This window comes from Leptonychotes weddellii, chromosome 9 (assembly GCF_054177405.1).
Source record: "Leptonychotes weddellii isolate Sample4059 chromosome 9, ASM5417740v2, whole genome shotgun sequence".
Taxonomy (NCBI): Eukaryota; Metazoa; Chordata; class Mammalia; order Carnivora; family Phocidae; genus Leptonychotes; species Leptonychotes weddellii.
This window is the reverse complement of record NC_138377.1, coordinates 41,649,613-41,670,058: the sequence shown is the minus strand read 5'-3', so window position 1 is coordinate 41,670,058 and position 20,446 is coordinate 41,649,613. Positions and strand designations below refer to the sequence as shown.

Genomic DNA, 20,446 nt, shown 5'->3' with positions numbered 1-20,446 from the left:
GCACATTGCCAACTTCACTGCCATCTCAGTTTATCACAAAGTCTTCCGTGGTTTCCAGGACAGCCAGTGGTTTAACAATATCGAGACCTGAGGGGACGACCAGGACAACAGCTCTCTGCTCTACCTAGCACGACCTGCAGGGGACGGTGTGTGTGGAGGCCTTCTTCGGTGAGCGACGGCGCTGTAGGCGAAACGAGACGCCGCAGAGGGAGGAGTGGAGTACAGAGGCGGAGCCAACCGGAAGGGGCGGGGTCATCCACAATTCCGCGCCCCCCTGGGAGGCTTTCCTCCCTCGCCCCGCCCCTTCCCCCGCCCGGGCGGCCATGGCCATTCCCGGCATCCCCTATGAGCGACGGCTTCTCATCATGGCGGACCCTAGAGATAAGGCGCTTCAGGACTACCGCAAGAAACTGCTGGAGCACAAGGAGATCGACGGCCGTCTCAAGGAGTGTGAGTGAACCTTTCTTTCCACACAATCCTATCCCTGGACGTGCTTCTGTCTCTAACAAAGCAGAGGCCCTTGGCCGAGCCCGGCAACCGAGCCCCAGGGATAAGAAGGCCTCGGTCCAGGGACAAGGCGCTTTGTCATCGGCCCTGAGCTTGGGAAGCACAGCCTCTTCGTGCGTAGAAACGGCCCAGTCTGCTCCAGGTGACAGAGAGAACATCCCCAGTTCTGAGATGGAAGTGGAAGAGGACTAGAGGAGGAGTGAGGAAGAAGTGGGCCAGGGATGTTTGCCAGGTTGGGGTGCAAGGAGGGCGGCGTAAGTGAGTCCCGGGACCCAGAGAGGAGAGACGTGAGTCAAGGAAACTCAAGCAAGAGATGAGACTCGAGGTACTGGCTTGTTATTGGGGTGGAAAGCCAGAGCGGAGCTTGAGAGAGGAGTCCATCGGTGGGTCATAATAACCCTCCTCGTCTTTCCTCGTCTTTTGAGTACTCACATCAGGCACACAAGTTTCTCTTACCTCCTGAACTAAAAGGGTGCTTACATTTTTTCGTAGTGCACCTTCATTGAAAAGCCTGAGTGGTTTGATTAAATGGAGAAAGAACGTAACCATATAATTCTGTAGATCACTGCACCTGTTGACCTTATTTAGGGTCGAAGGCCATAGAGTAATAATCCATGCGGGTAGCTGAAGAGGTGAGGAAGGGTCTCTTTTATCATTCGGATTTGTAGTCTCAAAGAGTGTCAATATCTGTTAAGAATGTAGCAATGTTATGAATGTGCTTGAACAAGTATTGCCAATCAAGAAAATTAAAATATGGTGCTTTTTCTGTAACATTTCATTTTTAAACATGTCCCCTACAAACAGCATTATTTCTTTTGTGGTTTCATACAATGGATATAAAATATATGTAAAGTGAAATAGACTGAAATAGACTTAAGTAAAGTGATACTTAGTGACTTAAACTCATTTAGATTATTGTTTAATTAAAAATGTTCAAATTATATTATTTCAGTAAGGGAACAATTAAAAGAACTTACCAAGCAGTATGAAAAGTCTGAAAATGATCTGAAGGCCCTACAGAGTGTTGGACAGGTAGGAAATGGAGTTTGGGGTATAAGGAGTGATGGCAATTTGTTTTTTAGTTATTGGCAAAAAGTAATGCCTTTTTTTCCTCCCCCCCCAGATTGTGGGTGAAGTACTTAAGCAACTAACTGAAGAAAAATGTAAGTGGATTGGACTGTTAATTAGTAAAGAAAAGAAGAGTAGACTCCCCTTCCTCCCACCATGAACTTTTGAAATGCTTATTAGTTTAATGATAATAATAAAGGTAGATGATATTTTTGCATAGACTGAGTTTTCTTTCAATTATTATCTTTTTGGAGGACAGAAATAAAACTCAACCTGCCATCAATGTGGATATATATATTTATTTTCCACTTTCTATTTTTCAGTTTGTCCTTTCATTTTCTTCCTTTAGTCATTGTTAAAGCTACAAATGGACCAAGATATGTTGTGGGTTGTCGTCGACAGGTAACACTTTACATCTGTACAGTGCTTTGGTAAAAGTGTTTTCATATATGTTATTTAATTCTTGAGGTAAGCAGGTCAGGCATTATGCCCATAACTCCTAGAGGTGATTTGTTCAGATATAACTAACAAAACTTGAACTCAAAGCATGGACATTGACTTGGTATTCTCTATTTTCTACTCTGACCACATTGCCTCGGTAAGCTCTACGTATTTAGAAATCTAAGAATTTTATTTATTTTTATTTATTTTTTATTTTTAAAGATGTTATTTATTTATTTGACAAAGAGACACAGCGAGAGAGGGAACACAAGCAAAGGGCATAGGGAGAGGGAGAAGCAGGCTTCCCGCCAAGCAGGGAGCCCGACGCGGGGCTCGATCCCAGGACCCTGGGATCATGACCTGAGTCAAAGGCAGACGCTTAACGACTAAGCCACCCAGGCACCCCGAAATCTAAGAATTTTAGAATTGGAAAATATCTCAGACCTTTTTTTTTTTTTTTTAAGATTTTATTTATTTATTTGACAGAGCGAGAGATAGAGAGAGCAGGAACACAAGCAGGGGGAATGGGAGAGGGAGAAGCAGGCTTCCCGCTGAGCAGGGAGCCTGATGTGGGGCTCGATCCCAGGACGCTGGGATCATGACCCAAGCCGAAGGCAGACGCTCAATGACTGAGCCACCCAGGCGCCCCCTATCTCAGACCATTTTATTTTAATGTTTTTTTTGAAGAGACTTAGACCCTGTCAATTACTTATGTTTTATATTTAAACATTCAGAAATGTTACTCAAAGACTTTTCTGTAGCCTAAGTTGATTTTGTATGAGTTCGTTTAGATTAGAATAGGCAAATTGAAATAACTGCAAATTTCATTTTGCCGTCATAAAAAATGCCAACAAATAATAACCCAGGTGCCCCCAAAGCTATAGTTTTTAAAATAAATCTAAAGGGCATAGTACCAAAGTAACACTGTACATCTTTTTTTTTTTTTTTTTTAAGATTTTATTTATTTATTCATGAGAGACAGAGAGAGAGAGGGAGAGGCAGAGGGAGAAGCAGGCTCCCAAGGAGCAGAGAGCCCGATGAGGGACTCGATCCCAGGACCCTGGGATCATGACCTGAGCCGAAGGCAGATGCTTAACACTGTACATCTGAAACTTAAACTTACACAATGTTATGTGCCAAATTTATTTAATAAAAAATAAATAAAAATAGACTTTAAAAGAAAAAAAAAATAAAGGGCATACCTTTAAAGTGCTTCCCTTTCCTTCCCCCAAAATGTTCACTTAGAGATTTCTGTATAAATACTTTGGTACCAATTGCCAAAGTCATTATACTATAGTGCCTGAATCAAAATAATGAGCAAAACTGTATGAAATAGCCTTTGAAAGTAAAATACTAATACCCATTTCTTTCTTTAAAAATAAGGCCTTTTAGGGGCGCCTGGGTGGCTCAGATGGTTAAGCGTCTGCCTTCGGCTCAGGTCATGATCCCAGGGTCCTGGGATCGAGCCCCGCATCGGGCTCCCCGCTCGGCGGGAAGCCTGCCTCTCCCCCCTCCACTCCCCCTGCCTGTGCTCCTCTCTCACTGTGTCTCTCTCTGTCAAATAAATAAATAAAATCTTAAAAAAAAAAAAAATAAAAGTAAGGCCTTTTCCACCACAAACTTTATATATCAGTGATTTCACATTTCACCCTGAGATTGCATAAAGGGCATTCTTTTAAGGAAAATAACTTTGAATTATGACCTTTATAAGCCCTTCTGTCGGCATGGTGTTTATAATCTGATATTAGTGTTCTCTCTGAAGAGTGAAAGTAATTATTTGACTTCTAAATATTGTGCTCTTGTTAGAGTATTATTTCCCCTTTTAACTGTTACATAACACTTTTTGTTTTATAAAATTAGCTTGATAAAAGTAAGCTGAAGCCAGGAACAAGAGTTGCTTTGGATATGACTACACTAACTATCATGAGGTAGGTTTCTTATTCTATTTATTTTACTTTTATTTTAACAGAGGGAAGATTTTAGCCAAGATATATGCTTCTTTGGGGGGTGGAGGGACGGGGTAACTGGGCGATGAGTATTAAGGAGGGCATGTGTGGTGATGAGCACTGGATGTTATACTCAACTAATGAATCGTTGAACACTTCATCAAAAACTAATGATGTACTCTATGTTGGCTAATTGAACATAATTAAAAAAACCCCAAATATATGCTTTTTTTTTTTTTAAAGACTTTATTTATTTATTTGAGAGAGAGGTGTGTGCATGAGCGGGGTGGGGGGGGTGTTGGGGGTGGGAAGGGCCCAGGGAGAGGGAGAAGCAGACTCCCTGCTAAGCAGGGAGCCTGAAGTGGGGCTCTATTGCAGGACCCTAAGATCATGACCTGAGCCAAAGGCAGATGCTTAAACTGACTGAGCCACCCAGGTGCCCCCAAAATATATGCTTCTTGAGATCAATGAGTATCTTGCCGTTTTTCCCCTTTTACTAATTTCTATTTAATGTAAATGCATTTTTAGGAGATCATCTACAAGTGCTTGCATAAGCAAGTCATTTATACTCTGTCTATAGGCTGAGAGAAAATACATCTTGTAAAAGAAAAATACATATCTTATCATTATAGATATTTGCCAAGAGAGGTGGATCCATTGGTCTACAACATGTCTCATGAGGACCCTGGGAATGTTTCTTATTCTGAGATTGGGGGACTATCAGAACAGATTCGGGAATTAAGAGAGGTTGGTAGTGTATGCTTTGTTCTCTGAACTTACTAATAGATAGTACTGGTTTTAAGACACCCAAAGGGAGAAAGAATGAAAGATTACTTTGTCCAAATAGTGGTTACTCAATATTATACATTTAAAATCTTGCTGAGAGAAAAATAGCACTGAATTTCTAGCTATGAAAATTATAGGTATTGTTAATTTGGAGATAATTTGGTGTTAGAAAAACCCTGCTCTTTTTGTGACAAAAAAAGAAAAAAAAAGCTAATAATTGATATAAATCTAATGCCCATGCCATTTGTGGTTTGGTTATCATAGGTTACTGGGGTCAGAGTACATTTGGATCTTGTGTAATACAGTTTTTCCCAGAACCTTATTAATGTTAGCTTCCCATCCTTAAAGTAAGTTACCTGTACCTTAAATTTTTTTTTTTTTAAGTAATCTCCACATCTAATGTGGGGCTCAAATTCACAACCCCAAGACTAAGAGTCGCATGCTTCACCAGCTGAGCCAGTCAAGTGCCCCTGAACCTTAAATATTTTGTTTTGATAAAGCTGTTTGCTGCCATTTAAGAAAAATACTGGCTTTAGGTAGCTTAAACCTTTTAAACTCTTGGGTGAAGAATCAAATCAGGATTTCCTTGCTTCATAGCACAGATGGCTTCTTAACAATTCTTTTTTCATTTTTTATTTTTAAAGACTTTATTTATTTGACAAGAGAGGCACAGCGAGAGAGGGAACACAAGCAGGGGGAGTGGGAGAGGGAGAAGCAGGCTTCCCACCGACCAGGGAGCCTGATGCGGGGCTGTTCTGGGACCATGACCTGGACCGAAGGCAGATGCTTAACGACTAAGCCACCCAGGCGCCCCGTCCTTTTTTTTTTTTTTTTAAAGATTTTTAAAATTTATTCATTTGAGAGAGAGCATAAGCAGAGGGGAGAGGGAGAAGCAGACTCCCCACTGAGCAGGAAGCCTGACGCGGGCCTCGATCCTAGGACCTGGAGACCATGACCTGAGCTGGAGGCAGACACATAACCATCTGAGCCACCCAGGCGCCCCAACAATTTTCTTTAAAGCAAATTACATTGTCCTATTGGTTTCATCTTAATTGAGGATGGAAATGTTTAGGAATAAATGAGGATAGTTAGTATGGCTTATATCATCTGATTTAAGTGCTAAGCCAGTAGTTTGCAGACATTAGCATATTAAGTTTTCTGGAACTCTTATTAAAGATACGGATTCCTAGGCTCTCTGCATGATTTTGATGCAGTAGATTGGGGGTGGGACACAGGAGTTAGCATTTAAACAAGCATTCCAGGTGATTATGAAACCAAATTGTTTTTGACCATACTTGAGGAAGGACTAGCATCATTACAAATAAAAGTCTATTCTCACTTTGTAGTTAATGAAAGGGCAGCAGAGGAAGAATGAGTGCTTCGTGGAACTGTGAGAGCTTGTCTTTTACAGTGATTTGCTGCATCAGCCATAGAAGCAGAAAGTCTTTGTGTCTCTCTCTCTTTCTCATACACACACACACCCCACAAAACATGCACATGCAATACTCTCTTCCATCTGCAGACGTTAAGAATATTGATTTCTTACACTTTTTATTTTAATCATACCTGGTGGACATGACTCTTCAATAGAAGCTTATTTCTCAAGTTACTGGTACTATAAGGAGTTTAATTTGGGCAGTCACACCCTCAATTTTTCTATTCTCCAGCTTTTTTCTTTCTTTTTTTTTTATTCTCCAGCTTTCTTTGCTTGAATCAATCTTAGTAGGAGATTGAGAGCAGAATATATGGTTCTTTTTTTTTTTAAGTTTTTTTTTTTTCATAATCAACACCCGTTGTAGGGCTTGAACTCACGATCCCAAGATTTAAAGAGTCACATGCTGTCCCAACTGAGCCAGCCAGGTGCCCTGAAATATGATTCTTTTAAGGCTGCTATGAGAAAATGACAGTATGAAAATTTTATATGCCTTTTCTCCTAATGGCAGTTCTAACTTACTAAATTTCCCCATTTTATAATTATTTTGTGTTGTAGTCCCAGATGCAAAATAATATAGATCTTTTTTGTTTTTTCTTTTTTGCTTACCTGATTTTTTTGTAGTGTGATTTTTCATTGAGGCTTAATTTACATTCAGTAAAATGCACAGATTTTAAGTGTACAATTCAAATATGTTTTGACAAATTAGGTGCTTGTGTAACCATCACTTTAGTCAAGTGTATAGTTTGTTAAAATAGCTACAGACTTTTTAATTTTTACATAATTAAAAAAATATCTCTTAAATCTACCTGAAGAATAACTTCTAGTAAATGGCTTTACGTAGCATGGAATTTTAGATCTATTATGAATTATAATGTATATATCTAACTATGCTGATATTTCACTTAAAGTATTTTAAAGTTCATCAAAATCTTTACTGACTTTTTAAGAAACAGTCAACTTCTTTTCTAGGTGATAGAATTACCTCTTACAAACCCAGAATTATTCCAGCGTGTAGGAATAATACCTCCAAAAGGCTGTTTGTTATATGGACCACCAGGTTAGTGTTGAATTATGTCTGACCTACTAATAAATGAATGAATTAAGGAATAAAAAAAGTAAGGTGAAAATTTAATGTGGGCTATTTTAGCCTACACTCTGTTTAGAGTAAGGAAGAAATAGGAGATGTCTGTCTACTATTCTCTCAGGTATGCTTAGTCCTTTTGTGCCTCATAGGATGTGCATCTTAACATGCCATATGATTCTGGTGCATTGGTCCTGTGTGGTTCACAGACCTCTGGCTGTTCCTGAAACACTTCGAGGAGTCTGCCAAGTCAAACCTTACTTCGATAATACTTAAGACGTTAGTTGCCATTTTCACTCTGTTGACTTCTGTGCTGATGGTGGAAAAGCAGTGTGGGTAAAACTGCTCATTCCATAGCATGAGTCAGTTAAGTCAGTGACATGAAATGGTACAAGTAGTCACTGTGTTATTGACTGCTCATACTTGCAGTATTTAAAAAAATGTGTTTCACTTTTAGTTGTTCTTGGTGAAGCCGTAAAAGTTATTTTTATTAAATCCTGATCTTTGAATAATGTTTTATATTCTATGTGATCAAATGGGAAATACATGTAAAGTATTTCTGTTGCATCCTGATTAGGATAGTTATCTCTAGGAAAAGCACTTGTGCCTTGAGTTGTCAGCTGAATTAGCTGCTTTTCATAGAATAGCATTTTTACTTGAAAACATAATTTACAAACATTCTGTCATTGTCAGACTGGTTTTTGATTATTCAGACTGGTTATTGCTTATCTGGCAAACCTTTTTTTCAAAAATGAATGAAGTTAGCCTGTTACGTTAAAACAACTGACACCATCTGTAGCCAGTGATAAATTTGAGCTTTCAAATGAAAGGACTAGCATCATTACAAAACTTAAAATGTTTTCAAAACTTATATCTGACAACTTTTTAAGAGAGTGCGCATGTGTAGGGATTGGGAGAAGGGGAAAGGGAAAAAGAATCTTAAGCAGGCTCCACACTCAACAGGGAACCCAACGCTGGGCTCCAGCTCACAACCCTAAGATCATGACCTGAGCTGAAATCAAGAGTTGGACCTTAACCAACTGAGCCAGGCACCCCCATCTGAGAACTTTCTGATGTTAATACTTAAAAGATGAGATGAGATTGGTGATATTAACAAATGTGGCTTTTAAATATTATATAATGAAAAATGCCAACATTTGGAAGATTTTCATAACTCACTGAACCAGTAGTTTCCAAATAACCAATAGTTGTTGTTACAATATCATGCATAGGTAAAAGATCCATTCATTATGCAGGATAGACCAATGATTATAATGTAACAGACTTCGGTAGTGTCTGTAAATAGGGGTTGATATATTTTTGAAGATATGTATTCAGCATGGTTAGAATTATAAGGGATATTTTGAATAAGATTTAAAATTTTAATATTGCAAGTTGAAGTGCTTTAGAATTTTAAATGGGAATTCTCTTTAGGATTTAGCTTTCATTTTGCAAAATTTACTGTCCAGAGGATAACATATAAAAGGCTTTTGAGAATTTGTTTTGCTTTCCATCTAATTAGGACTTCTTTTGTCATTTTAGGCACAGGAAAAACACTCTTGGCACGAGCTGTTGCTAGCCAGCTGGACTGCAATTTCTTAAAGGTAAAGGGAAGATTCTTTTTGTAGCTGTTGAAATTAAATTTTATTTGAATTGTCTTATGTTTACCTTCATGTTTTTCCTTTAATCAGGTTGTATCTAGTTCTATTGTAGACAAGTACATTGGTGAAAGTGCTCGTTTGATCAGAGAAATGTTTAATTATGCCAGGGATCATCAACCATGCATTATTTTTATGGATGAAATAGATGCTATTGGTAAGAATAACACCTTTTAAAGTTTATTTTGAACTTTTTTTGAAAGTGTTAGGAAATTTCTTAAAAATCTAAAGGAACCGCACTCCTTCACTTCTGATTGCAATTTGTGTGAAGTAGCAAAATGAATGTTACTTTAAAAAAAATTCTTAAGAAAGTTTAACCAGTTTTAATTTGACATTGACAAAAGAGAAACATCATACCAAAATCAATTCTAACTTTGTTAGTATAATTCTTACTATTTAATTTTTATCTTGATTTTTTAACTCCAGACACTATTATTCTGTCTTCTTAAATGATGGTTGTAGAAGAAAAGAGTAACTCATATGAGAGTTTCCATATCATTATTTTAGGTGGTCGTCGGTTTTCTGAGGGTACTTCAGCTGATAGAGAGATACAGAGAACTTTGATGGAGGTAATATTTGGTAAAGGGGGTTTAAAAAGAAGGCAGTGTGTATTAAATGAAAACATTGGATATTTGAAGGTCAAAATATGTAAAATGGTTTAAATGAAGAACACACTTAAGGGGTGCTGGGTGGCTCAGTTGGTTGAGTGTCCATCTCTTGATTTCAGCTCAGGTCATGATCTCAGGGTTATGGGATCAAGCCCCAAGTCAGGCTCCATGCTCAGCAGGGAGTCTGCTTGAGATTCTTTCCCTCTGTCCCTCCCCCTGCTCGCAGGCTTTCTCAAATAAATGAATAAATCTTAAAAAAAAAAAACACACTTAAGTATAAAATTTGAAAATATTGCCAGGAATAAACACATTTCTTTACCACAGTCTCTAGTCAGAAAATGTCTATTTATTGGAAAGTAATAGGGGTATTTACAAAATTCTATATGATGTATAGCTATACTACTCCATGTATTTTGAGCATACCAGCCATTCAGATATTTAAATTGTATATTCTTCTGATATTCACATACCAGAACGTGGTCTTGCACTAGTTTCATTAAGACATTTTATAAGTAATGGACGTATTGAAACTGGGGGCAATAAATGAGTTACAATTATGAATGACTAAATCACTAAAATCACTAATATTTTCCTCTTGCTGAGAATAAGAAGAAACTATAAAATAGTTTTGATAATTGAAGAAGATGGATGATGGAATATTAGAATGTACATAAGGCCTTTCCCCACTCCAAATTCTGTGAAAGTGATGGCAAGATCCCAAACATTTTTCAGCTTCTACAAAGAAGAGCTAGGTAGCATAAGTAATAGTGTCAAATTCTATCTCAGTAGGGGTATTTGAAAAGGACTCTTTATGAATTATAATGATCTGCTCAAAATATATACAGTATTTTCAAATTAGTTCTATACTCCTGGAAACCTTCAATTGAAGTATTTTGAAACAACACAGATGCTAGTCTTTTTTTTCTTTTTTTTAAGATTTCATTTATTTGTCAGAGAGAGGGAGAGAGAGAGCACAAGCAGGGGGAGCAGCAGGCAGACGGAGGAGCAAGCTACCCACTGAGCAAGGAGCCCAATGCGGGACTCAATCCCAGGACCCTGGGATCGTGACCTGAGCCGAAGGCAGATGCTTAAACGGCTGAGCCACCCAGGCATCCTGCACTGATGCTAGTCTTACTCACGTAACTGATAATGTTGTCAGCTATCAGATATTTTTGGAAAAGAAATAGACGTATTGTTAAGCTAGCTATATTTTAGAGTTTGTTGAATGCAGTTAGGTTTTTCAATATTTATTCAAGAAAACTTTAGTAATTGAAGGAAATATGCTTAGTGTCTCAGTATTTCTACGTATAGTAGAATTATTTGAGAAGATTTATTATCAGATTTGTAGAAATGTCATTGTATCTGGTAATCTGAATGTAAATTTTATGTTTGGCATACCGTAATACTGTATACGTTAGATTTTATTAATAATGTTTTTAAAAGTAACTATGAAAAAAATTTGAACGTTGGAAATCAGATCCAAATAGTTTAATTTTATAACACTTGGCTAGATGGAAACCTTCAGATTTATTAAAACTTTTTGATAGCTATAAGAAGGTACATTGTTCATTAATCTATCTCAGAACTTCAAGGCTGAAAAATCTATCCCTTTATATAAGAGAAAGAAGAGATAGTCCATCAAATGGTCATTCTGGAGGTGGCATACTATCTGTAGACAATGTATTTCATAGTATTAGACATATAGAAGATGTGTACTGTATATTTTTTAAAGGTTGGGATATTCTGTAAAAATCTGTCAATGATTTTTATAAATTTATTAGTTACTGAATCAAATGGATGGATTTGATACTCTACATAGAGTTAAAATGATCATGGCTACAAACAGACCAGATACACTGGATCCTGCTTTGCTTCGTCCAGGAAGATTAGATAGAAAAATACGTGAGTTAAAGTTCTTTCCCTGCTGTATGTTCTCTTTGTCTATGTCCACTTCTCTTTCCATATCCCTTCCTCACCCCCTACTTTGTTTAAAAAAACAAAAAACCTAACTGCAAAAGAATTTCTTATAATTTTTTATTTTCAGATATTGATTTACCAAACGAACAAGCAAGATTAGATATATTGAAAATCCATGCAGGTCCGATTACAAAGCATGGTGAAATAGGTAAGGAAATAACCTATTTTATGTATATTTACATTGGGTAAATGAAGCAAAATGCTACTAGATATCACTGATAGTCCACCAAATCTGGTTTTAAATTCAGCAAACAGGGGTGCCTGGGTGGCTCAGTCGTTAAGCGTCTGCCTTCGGCTCAGGTCATGATCCCAGGGTTCTGGGATCAAGCCCCACATCGGGCTCCCTGCTCAGCGGGAAGCATGCTTCTCCGTCTCCCTCTGCCCCTGCTTGTGTTCCTGCTCTCGCTGTGTTTCTCTCTGTCAAATAAATAAATAAAAAAAATCTTTAAAAAAAAAAGCTATAAAAAAATAAATAAATAAATTCAGCAAACATGGAGATCTTAAATTCAGCTAATATTTATTGAGCATCTTTTGTATGTTAGGAATTGTTCTAAGTGCTGGGGATATAACAATGAACAAAACAGACAAACTCCTGCCTTATAGAACTCATATTCTTGTCAGAAAAGACAGACAAGGTCAGTAAAATGTTTAGTATATTAGATGATGATATGTGCTATGGAGAAAAATAAAGCAAGAAAAGGGAAATAGGTAATGCCAGGAGCCAGAATGAATAGATACATTTTTAAATGGAGGTGAGGTGGGGGAAGCAGAGGGAAGCCTTAACCAAGTAGGTGATTTTTAAGCAATGACCTGAAAAGGTGAAGGAACTAGGTATAGGTATTTGGGGGGAAATGATACAGAGGGAACAGCAAGAGAAAGACCTTGAAGCAGGTGTATGGCTGGAACATTCCAGGAGTAGCAAAGATGCCAAGGTGTCTTTGGCAGAGTAAATGGGACAGTGGTAGCAAGAGAAGTCATAGAAGTGATGGGAATCAGATTGTGTACAGCCTTATTGAGGTCATTGTGTAGGAACTTTGGCTTTTATTTTTTTATTTTTGTCATTGGAAGATTGTGAGCAGAGGAATGATATGATCTTACCTTATGTTATTTTTAACTTTGTAGTGTAGAAAATTAGAAATACATACAAGTAGAGATAAGAGAATAACAAACTTCTAACCCTAGGTTACTACTCATCCCCTACCTAGCTTTAATAATTATTAACTCTTGGCCAATCTTGTTTCATCTGTAGTCTCTTCCACCTCTTACCTTCCTTCTGGATTTTTAAAAAGCAAATCCCAGGCATTGTATCATTTCATCTGTAAATATTTTGAAATTGACTTATGTTAAATAAGATCATCTGGTTGCATGTAGGAGGGGCAAGGATAGAAACAAGAGAATCAGTTAGGAGGATATTTCAATAATCCAGGCAAAAGATGGTGGTGTGGTCCAAGGTGGTACCAGAGTCTTAAAATAATGAGATTCTGGACATATTTTGAGATTAGAGGTGACAGGGCTTGCTAATGAATCAGATGTGGAGTGTGAGCTAAAGAGAAGAACCAGGGAAGACTTAGATTTTTGACTCACACAACTAGAAAGATGGAGTTGTCATCAATTAAAATGGGGGAAGACTGGAAAGATTAGGTTTTAAAGGGGGAATAAGGACTTTGATTCTGAATATATTAAAGCTGAGATGCAATTAGATACTAAATAAAGATGTTGATTGGTAATTCTATATGCATCAATAGTTTATTGGGGTGGTCTATGCTGGTGATATAATTGTGATAATAACAGCATAAAATTATTTTTAAAGTCTTGGGATTAGATGAGATTTCTGAGGAAGTAAATGTGGATAGAGAAGAGGTTCAACAACTGAGCTGAGATAATTCCAATATTGAGAAGTTGAGATGAAAAACCATCAAAGGAGACTGAGAAGGTATAGTCACAGAGGGGAATTAAACCAGGAGCTGGTGATGTCCTGGAAGATAAATGAAGAAATTGTTACAAGGAAGGAGTAATTCTCTGTTAAATGCTGACAGTGGGTCAGAAAAAAAGACTTCTGAGAATGGACCTTTGGATTTACTATGTGGAGATGATTGGTGACGTTATCAAAGCAATTTCTTTGGAGCAGTGAGTGTAAAAGCCTACCTCAGATGGGTTTCAAGGAGACTGTAGGGAGAGGCTTTGAGTTCAGATTTTTTTTTTTTTCCTCAAAGATTTTATTTTATTTATTCATGAGAGAGAGAGAGAGAGGCAGAGGGAGAAGCAGGCTCCCAAGGAGCAGGGAGCCCGATGCGGGACTTGATCCCAGGACGCTGGGATCATGACCTGAGCCGAAGGCAGACGCTTAACCATCTGAGCCACCCAGGCGCCCAGTTCAGATATTCCTTTCAAGGAGTTCTGCAGCAAAGGGAGAAGAGAAGAAATGTAGCTGTAGTGGAAATGGAGATGAAGATTTGGAGGAGCTTTAAGATGGAAGAATTTACAACACATTTTAATGCTAATGCGAATGATCTAGGAGAGAGAGAGAAATTGGTGATGCACTTTCCTTGAAGAGAGGTTGGCCCTGTCTATGAGCATAGACTTTTCATTTATGAGAATAGGAGGAAAGGCAGAATAAATAGATGCTGATGATGATAGTATCTCAAATATGGCAAAAACTTGTAGAATTTTTCTTCTGAATGTGTTTATTTTCTCAGTGAAATAGGAAGCAAATTCAGAGTGAAGATGGGGAATTGTTAGACATTTGAGGACAGGAGAGAAATTATAAAATCGTTATCTTCAGAAGTGAGAGAGTGCACTCTAGGATAGAGGTCAGTGGGCCAAATTCTATCTGCCTTCTCTTCCTGTAAATAAAGTTTTATTGTAACAACCACTCCAGTTTGTTTATATATTGTCTGTGACTGGTTTCCCACTACAGTATCAGAAATGAATAGTTTTGACAGAGACCACATGGCCTGCAAAGCCTAAAATATTTACTCTCCAGCCCATTACAGAAAATTTGCTGACTCCTTGACTGGGGGGTTATTATACTGTTCTAGTATAATTGCCAGGCAGCTTTACAAACCCTTAGAAATTAGTGGTCCAAAAATGATTACAAATAGTTGATTATTGCCTCTCACTAATTTTTCTCATTGCTTATGTGAAAATAGTTTTGAGCTGGGAAGACTGAGCTAAATTAGGGATGCCAATTTTTTGGCATAGGTTTTTTTCAATACTGAGCTCTTGCTAGGTGCCAAATACTGTGCTAACCTTGGGAATCCCTGCTCTCAGGATGCTTACATGAACTTGAACCTGAATGAAAATTAATTAATGAGTATCTGTCTAATTTCAAATAGAGATTGACATACTGTAGATGGCCTGACAAAGGGTATCTTATCAGAATTACACTGTAATAGTCCATGCTGTCTCTTATTATTTCTCTCCTTATTCTGTATCAAGTCCTTAACTCCTATTCCAAACCAATAACTCTTTAAGTCTGTCATGTGGATAAAAAGGTCGCATAACCATTACTGTTATCATAGATCTGATACCTCACCACTTGGAGCTTGCACAGGAACCAGAAAAGCTAGCCATTTAAAATAGTTGTTTAAAAATATAGGATTAAAAATATGAAAATTATTTCTGATGACCATTTTTGGTATATTTTATATTAATGTCACTAAATTTCATTGTGGTTAACAGTTGGTTCTGAATGTTCTAGGTTTATTCAAATTAAAGATTTGGTTACAGTTTTTATAAGAGTCATGGCTTCACAGATAACTCAAGTTCATGTGTATATAACTTTCACTGCATAGAAACAGGTTAAGATACTTTCAGATCTTGATGCTATTTCTTGGTTTTAAAGTTTCAGAAGTACAGTATTTCTGTTTAGTGCTGGTTTACTTAACAAAAGTATAATTTTTGGTGGTTAATATTGTGAAGGCCTTGCTAAATATTGTGGAGGAACGTTAACAGAGACGATGCCTAGTTGATCAAATTCAAAGCAAGCTCTGCAGTTAAGTTTTCCATATCAGCATAAATCAAGAAAAGGTCTAATTATTTTAATTTTATTTTTTTATCTTTTTATTTATTTCTAATTTCCAATATTTTTTCCTAAACAGATTATGAAGCAATTGTGAAGCTTTCAGATGGCTTTAATGGAGCAGACCTGAGAAATGTTTGTACTGAAGCAGGTATGAATTTAAAGTGCAGTTTTTACTATTGATTTTGATTTGTTTAATTTGCTAAAACTGTGTTTGGGTTTATTCAAAAGCAGAGCCTGGGCTTTGCAAGGATATGGGTGCTTGGTTTTTTGAGAATTGATTCCAAGAAGCAGGAGAGAACAGGCAAGTGAGTTGGAAAGAAGCAAAGCTATAAAAAGGGTGCACCATTGACGTAGATGCTGTAGACGGGGGGATTTGATTTGATGAGACCTCAGAGAAACAGAGAATGCCTTCCAGGATTACTTGGCTGAAATACAGAGACTGGAGCATTTCTTTACCAGCTCTCATCCTCCATGAGAATTTGCCCTGGGGGATGTTAACTCCTTTATACTTATGGATGCCTTAGGGCAGAATGTGGAAAGACCTGCATGTGATAGCATGCTGGCCCGCTGAAGTCTGAGACTGTACAGAACTGTCTGCCACACCTCTGGCTGAAATCAGACTGGGCCGGCACCAGAAGTAATCTGCTGCAAAACGGTAACATGTTTTCTGATACTAGTCTGTTAACAGTAAGCTTTGCAGGATTGATTTGTGAATTTTGTGATCATGCAACTTGAGTAAAATTAATTTTTTTTTTTTTTAAAGATTTTATTTATTTATCTGAGACAGAGAGAATGAGAGAGACAGAGAGCACATGAGAGGGGGGAAGGTCAGAGGGAGAAGCAGGCTCCCTGCCGAGCAGGGAGCCCGATGTGGGACTCGATCCAGGGACTCCAGGATCATGACCTGAGCCGAAGGCAGTCGCCCAACCAACTGAGCCACCCAGGCGCCCTAATTTTTTTTTTTAAAGATTTTATTTATTAGAGAGAGAGAGAACAGGGGAAGGGCAGAAGGAGAAGGGAGGCTGAGCAGGGAGCCTGTCCTCTGGGGATTGATCACAGGACCCTGGGATCATGACCTGAGCTGAGGCAGATGCTTAACCTACTGAGCCACCCAGGCACCCCAAATGTAATTGTTTTTTAATACAATCTTCTCTGTGGATTGTGTGATCCTATTTTTATTTTATTTCTGGTACCAAGTGGCTTTAAAACCATAGGTAAGAGTCATTTAGTCTTCATCTTCCACACAGAATCTTAAAATTAAAAAAATTAGTGGTACCTGGGTGGCTCAGTTGGTTAAGCGTCCGACTCTTGATCTCAGCTCAGGTCCTGATCTCGGAGTTGTGAGTTTATTATAATAATAATAAAAAAATAAAAAAAAATTTTTTTACAGTAGTTTTTATAGTTACTGACTTTTCATAGGTTGTGGGTGAATACTTTTTAAGTATACAATATGTGATTTTCTCTTGTTTTTATATCACCTATAGCCTTATTTTAACATTTCTTATAAATTAAATAGTGTTTAAAGATGTTGCTCAGACATGGCTTCTCCGTAATAGTATCTTCATTGGGTATATTGTGACTCGGTATCTAGATCAAAAATCTGCAGGTCTAGAAACTCTCTCAGTACAGATCAGAGTAAATCATGCTCACAAAAGACTTACTAATACACAAAAAATGTTATGTGGTAAACTTGCATGTGGCTTGAACTATTTGGAGTAACTTACGACATTCTCTTCCCAAAATCTATACTGGACCAAATTACTAGAGTACTGCTTTGGTAAAACTGGAATCCAAACAAAAGCAATGTCATAATCCTAAAGGTTGATACCATCAAATTATGATATTTGCTTTTTTTTTCCATTTTATTTATTTATTTTTATTGTTTTTTAAAGATTTTATTCATTTGAGAGAGACAGAGAGAGCACAAGCAAGGGGAGAGGCAGAGGGAGAGGGAGAAGCAGACTCCCCGCTGAGCTGGGAGCCAGACATGGGGCTCGATCCCCAGGACCTGGAGATCATGACCTGAGCCAAAGGCAGATGCTTAACCATCTGAGCCACCTATTACTGAGAAATAATTTACATATATCACCACATAAGTCTATGTTGTACAGCATGATGGTTTGATTTTTATTTATTGTGTAATGATTACCACAGTAGCTCAGCTAACATTTATCTTCTCATAGAGATACAATTAGAAAAAAGGAAAAATGGGGTGCCTGGGTGGCTCAGCCGTTAAGCATCTGCCTTTGGCTCAGGTCATGATCCCAGGCTCCTGGGATCGAGCCCCGCATGGAGCTCCCTGCTCGGCAGGAAGCCTGCTTCTCCCTCTCCCACTCCCCCTGCTTGTGTTCCTTCTCTTGCTGTGTCTCTCTCTGTCAAATGAATAAAATCTTTAAAAAAAAAAAAAAAAGTTTCTCCTTGTAATAAGAACCCTTAGGATTTACTCTCTTTCCTATATATCATATAGCAATATTAGCAATAGTCATCATGTTGTACATTACATCCCTGATACTTATAACTAGAAGTTTGTACCTCACATTTTTTTTTTTTAAAGTTATTTTTAGCTGGGGTGCCTGGCTGACTCAGTAGGTAGAGCATGAACTCTTGATCTCTGCATCATGAGTTCAAGTCCCATGTTGGGTATAGAGCTTACTTAAAAAAATATATATTATATATATATATTATGTATATTTTAGCTGTTTCCAGTAAAGAGCTATAACTTCTGTGTGGATTACAATTTTAGTTTTTTAAATGGCCTGGGATATTCATATTTGGAGACACAGAAATTCTTTGGTTTTCTTTTTATTAGACTTCATTAGACTTCTAGCCTTTTATGCTAACATATCTTTCTGTAATTGAAAATAAACTTGATTCAGTTATATTTGTCTTTTCCATTGAAATCCTGAGATTATCATCCTTTTTGGATTAGAATGTATCTCACATTTAGTCATTCACTAAACAATGATTTGGAAATAGTCATTCACAAAGTTTGGAAAAATCACTTACCTACTTTAGTTGTAATTTTAAAACAGGTTTTAAAACTTCACTATTAAAAGACTAGAAATTCCTGGGGCACCTGGGTGGCTCAGTCGTTAAGCATCTGCCTTTGGCTCAGGTCATGATCCCGGGGTCCTGAGATGGAGCCCGGCATTGGGCTCCCTGCTCCGCGGGAAGCCTGCTTCTCCCTCTTCCACGCCCCTGCTTGTGTTCCCCCTCTCTCTGTGTCTCTGTCAAATAAATAAATAAAATCTTTAAGAAAAAAAAGATTTAAAAGACTAGAAATTTCCATTCACCTGATTTCTGAGTACAACATAGACTATTTCCAAGACTATATAGAAATCTTGAAAGGAAAGATAGAAAGTAACCCTTAAAATTTTCTCTTCCACTGATTGTATGTAAGTGAAAGTCAATATAAGCAGATCTTCAATGAAAATATTAGTAGGATTCATTTAATTAGCAGATAGTGATAACTTACTAGCGTTAGCTTATGAAATTAGGATTGTCTCAAAATCTTGGACCCATATCTATGATAATACCTAATGTTTCAAAAAACACACACACACAAAACTTTTACCCCTTTATCAAGTAGTATTTGACAAGTAACTTATCAATAACTTGAGTTTTCCAAGTTTGTGATACTTGAATATCAAAGTATATAAAAATATCGATTTGTACATAAATAAGGTAAATTTTATGTGAATAATGGCATTGGTTTTTGATATAAAGCCCAATGTTGACTTTCTTTAATTCCTATTCTCTAAGCTTTTGATTATTAACAAGGAAAGACTATCAAAATTACTGGAGGTGTTTTGTGTTTTTCCAAATCATACATGTGTTCCCTCCTTCCAGGCAATTGTTGCCTATAGAGTTAAGAAGCTACTGCTTAAAATGTGTTTTGTTGATAGTTGAGTTGTGTTTATTTTGCTTTTTCAGAATGTCATTGGATACAGGGACTGTGTGAGCTAGATTTTAAATATCCAGATAGTTGTCTCATTGTTGTCTAGCTATTGGTTTGGAAAATAATGCTCACTATAGTTAAGTAATTGAACAAGGATGGTTGTTTTTAACAGATTAGAGCTACTGGCTCAGAAGTAGTAAATCTAGGCTCCTTCACATTTTTTCTGTAGAATTAGTTTTTGTAAAAAACATTTTTTTGAGATATAATTGACAAATAGCATTATGTTAATTTCAGGTGTACAGCATAATTATTTGATATTTGTTTTTATTGTGAAATAACCCCTACAATAAATCTAGTTAACATCCATCACCACATGTAGTTAACAAGGTATTTTTTCTTGTGATGAGAACTTTTAAGATCGACTCCCAGCAATTTTCAAATATACAATACAGTATTTTTTTTTTTTAAGATTTTATTTACTTATTTGTCAGAGAGAGAGGGGAGCAGCAGGCAGAGGGAGAAGCAGGCTCCCTGCTGAGCAGGGAGCCCAATGTGGGACTTAATCCCCAGGACCCTAGAATCATGACCTGAGCCGAAGGCAGATGCTTAACTGACTGAGCCACCCAGGCATCCCTACAATACAGTATTATTAAGTCATGTCACCATGCTGTATATTGCATCCCCAGGACTTATTTTATAATTGGAAGTTTGTGCCTTTTGACTATCTTCACCCATTTTGCCCACCCCCCCCCTTAGTTTTCTTCTAATTAACAAATTATTCACATATTATATACAGCAGTCATGTTGTTTTATTCTCCACAGGTATGTTTGCAATTCGTGCTGATCATGATTTTGTAGTACAGGAAGACTTCATGAAAGCAGTCAGAAAAGTGGCTGATTCTAAGAAGCTAGAGTCTAAATTGGACTACAAACCTGTGTAATTTTCTGGAAGGTTTTTGATGGCTGCATGACAGATACCGGGCTTAATGTAAAAATAAAGTTAAGGAAAATAATGTA

At 37.4% G+C, this 20,446-nt stretch overlaps 1 protein-coding gene across 10 annotated transcripts; it reads left to right on the top strand.

The window, feature by feature from the left end:
* The first annotated feature begins 58 nt into the window (after positions 1–58).
* PSMC6 (proteasome 26S subunit, ATPase 6) lies at positions 59–20,440 on the top strand. 10 transcript variants are annotated; one of them, XR_014148472.1, is made up of 15 exons: positions 59–450; positions 1,460–1,539; positions 1,631–1,670; positions 1,925–1,977; positions 3,877–3,944; positions 4,595–4,709; positions 7,153–7,240; positions 8,807–8,868; positions 8,956–9,079; positions 9,430–9,491; positions 11,312–11,432; positions 11,575–11,655; positions 15,608–15,679; positions 16,056–16,186; positions 20,252–20,365. XR_014148472.1 is itself a non-coding variant. In XM_081830507.1 (14 exons), exons 1-14 carry the CDS (start codon positions 324–326, stop codon positions 20,368–20,370), a joined length of 1,212 nt encoding a protein of 403 aa, XP_081686633.1. In that variant the 5' UTR covers positions 59–323; the 3' UTR covers positions 20,371–20,440. The 10 variants fall into 10 exon arrangements, 8 of the variants coding, with proteins under 8 accessions (XP_081686633.1, XP_081686634.1, XP_081686637.1 ...); XR_014148473.1 differs by lacking the exon at positions 16,056–16,186 and adding an exon at positions 14,204–14,317 and having other exon boundaries at positions 20,252–20,270; XM_081830507.1 differs by lacking the exon at positions 16,056–16,186 and having other exon boundaries at positions 20,252–20,440.
* Positions 20,441–20,446: the final 6 nt, after the last annotated feature.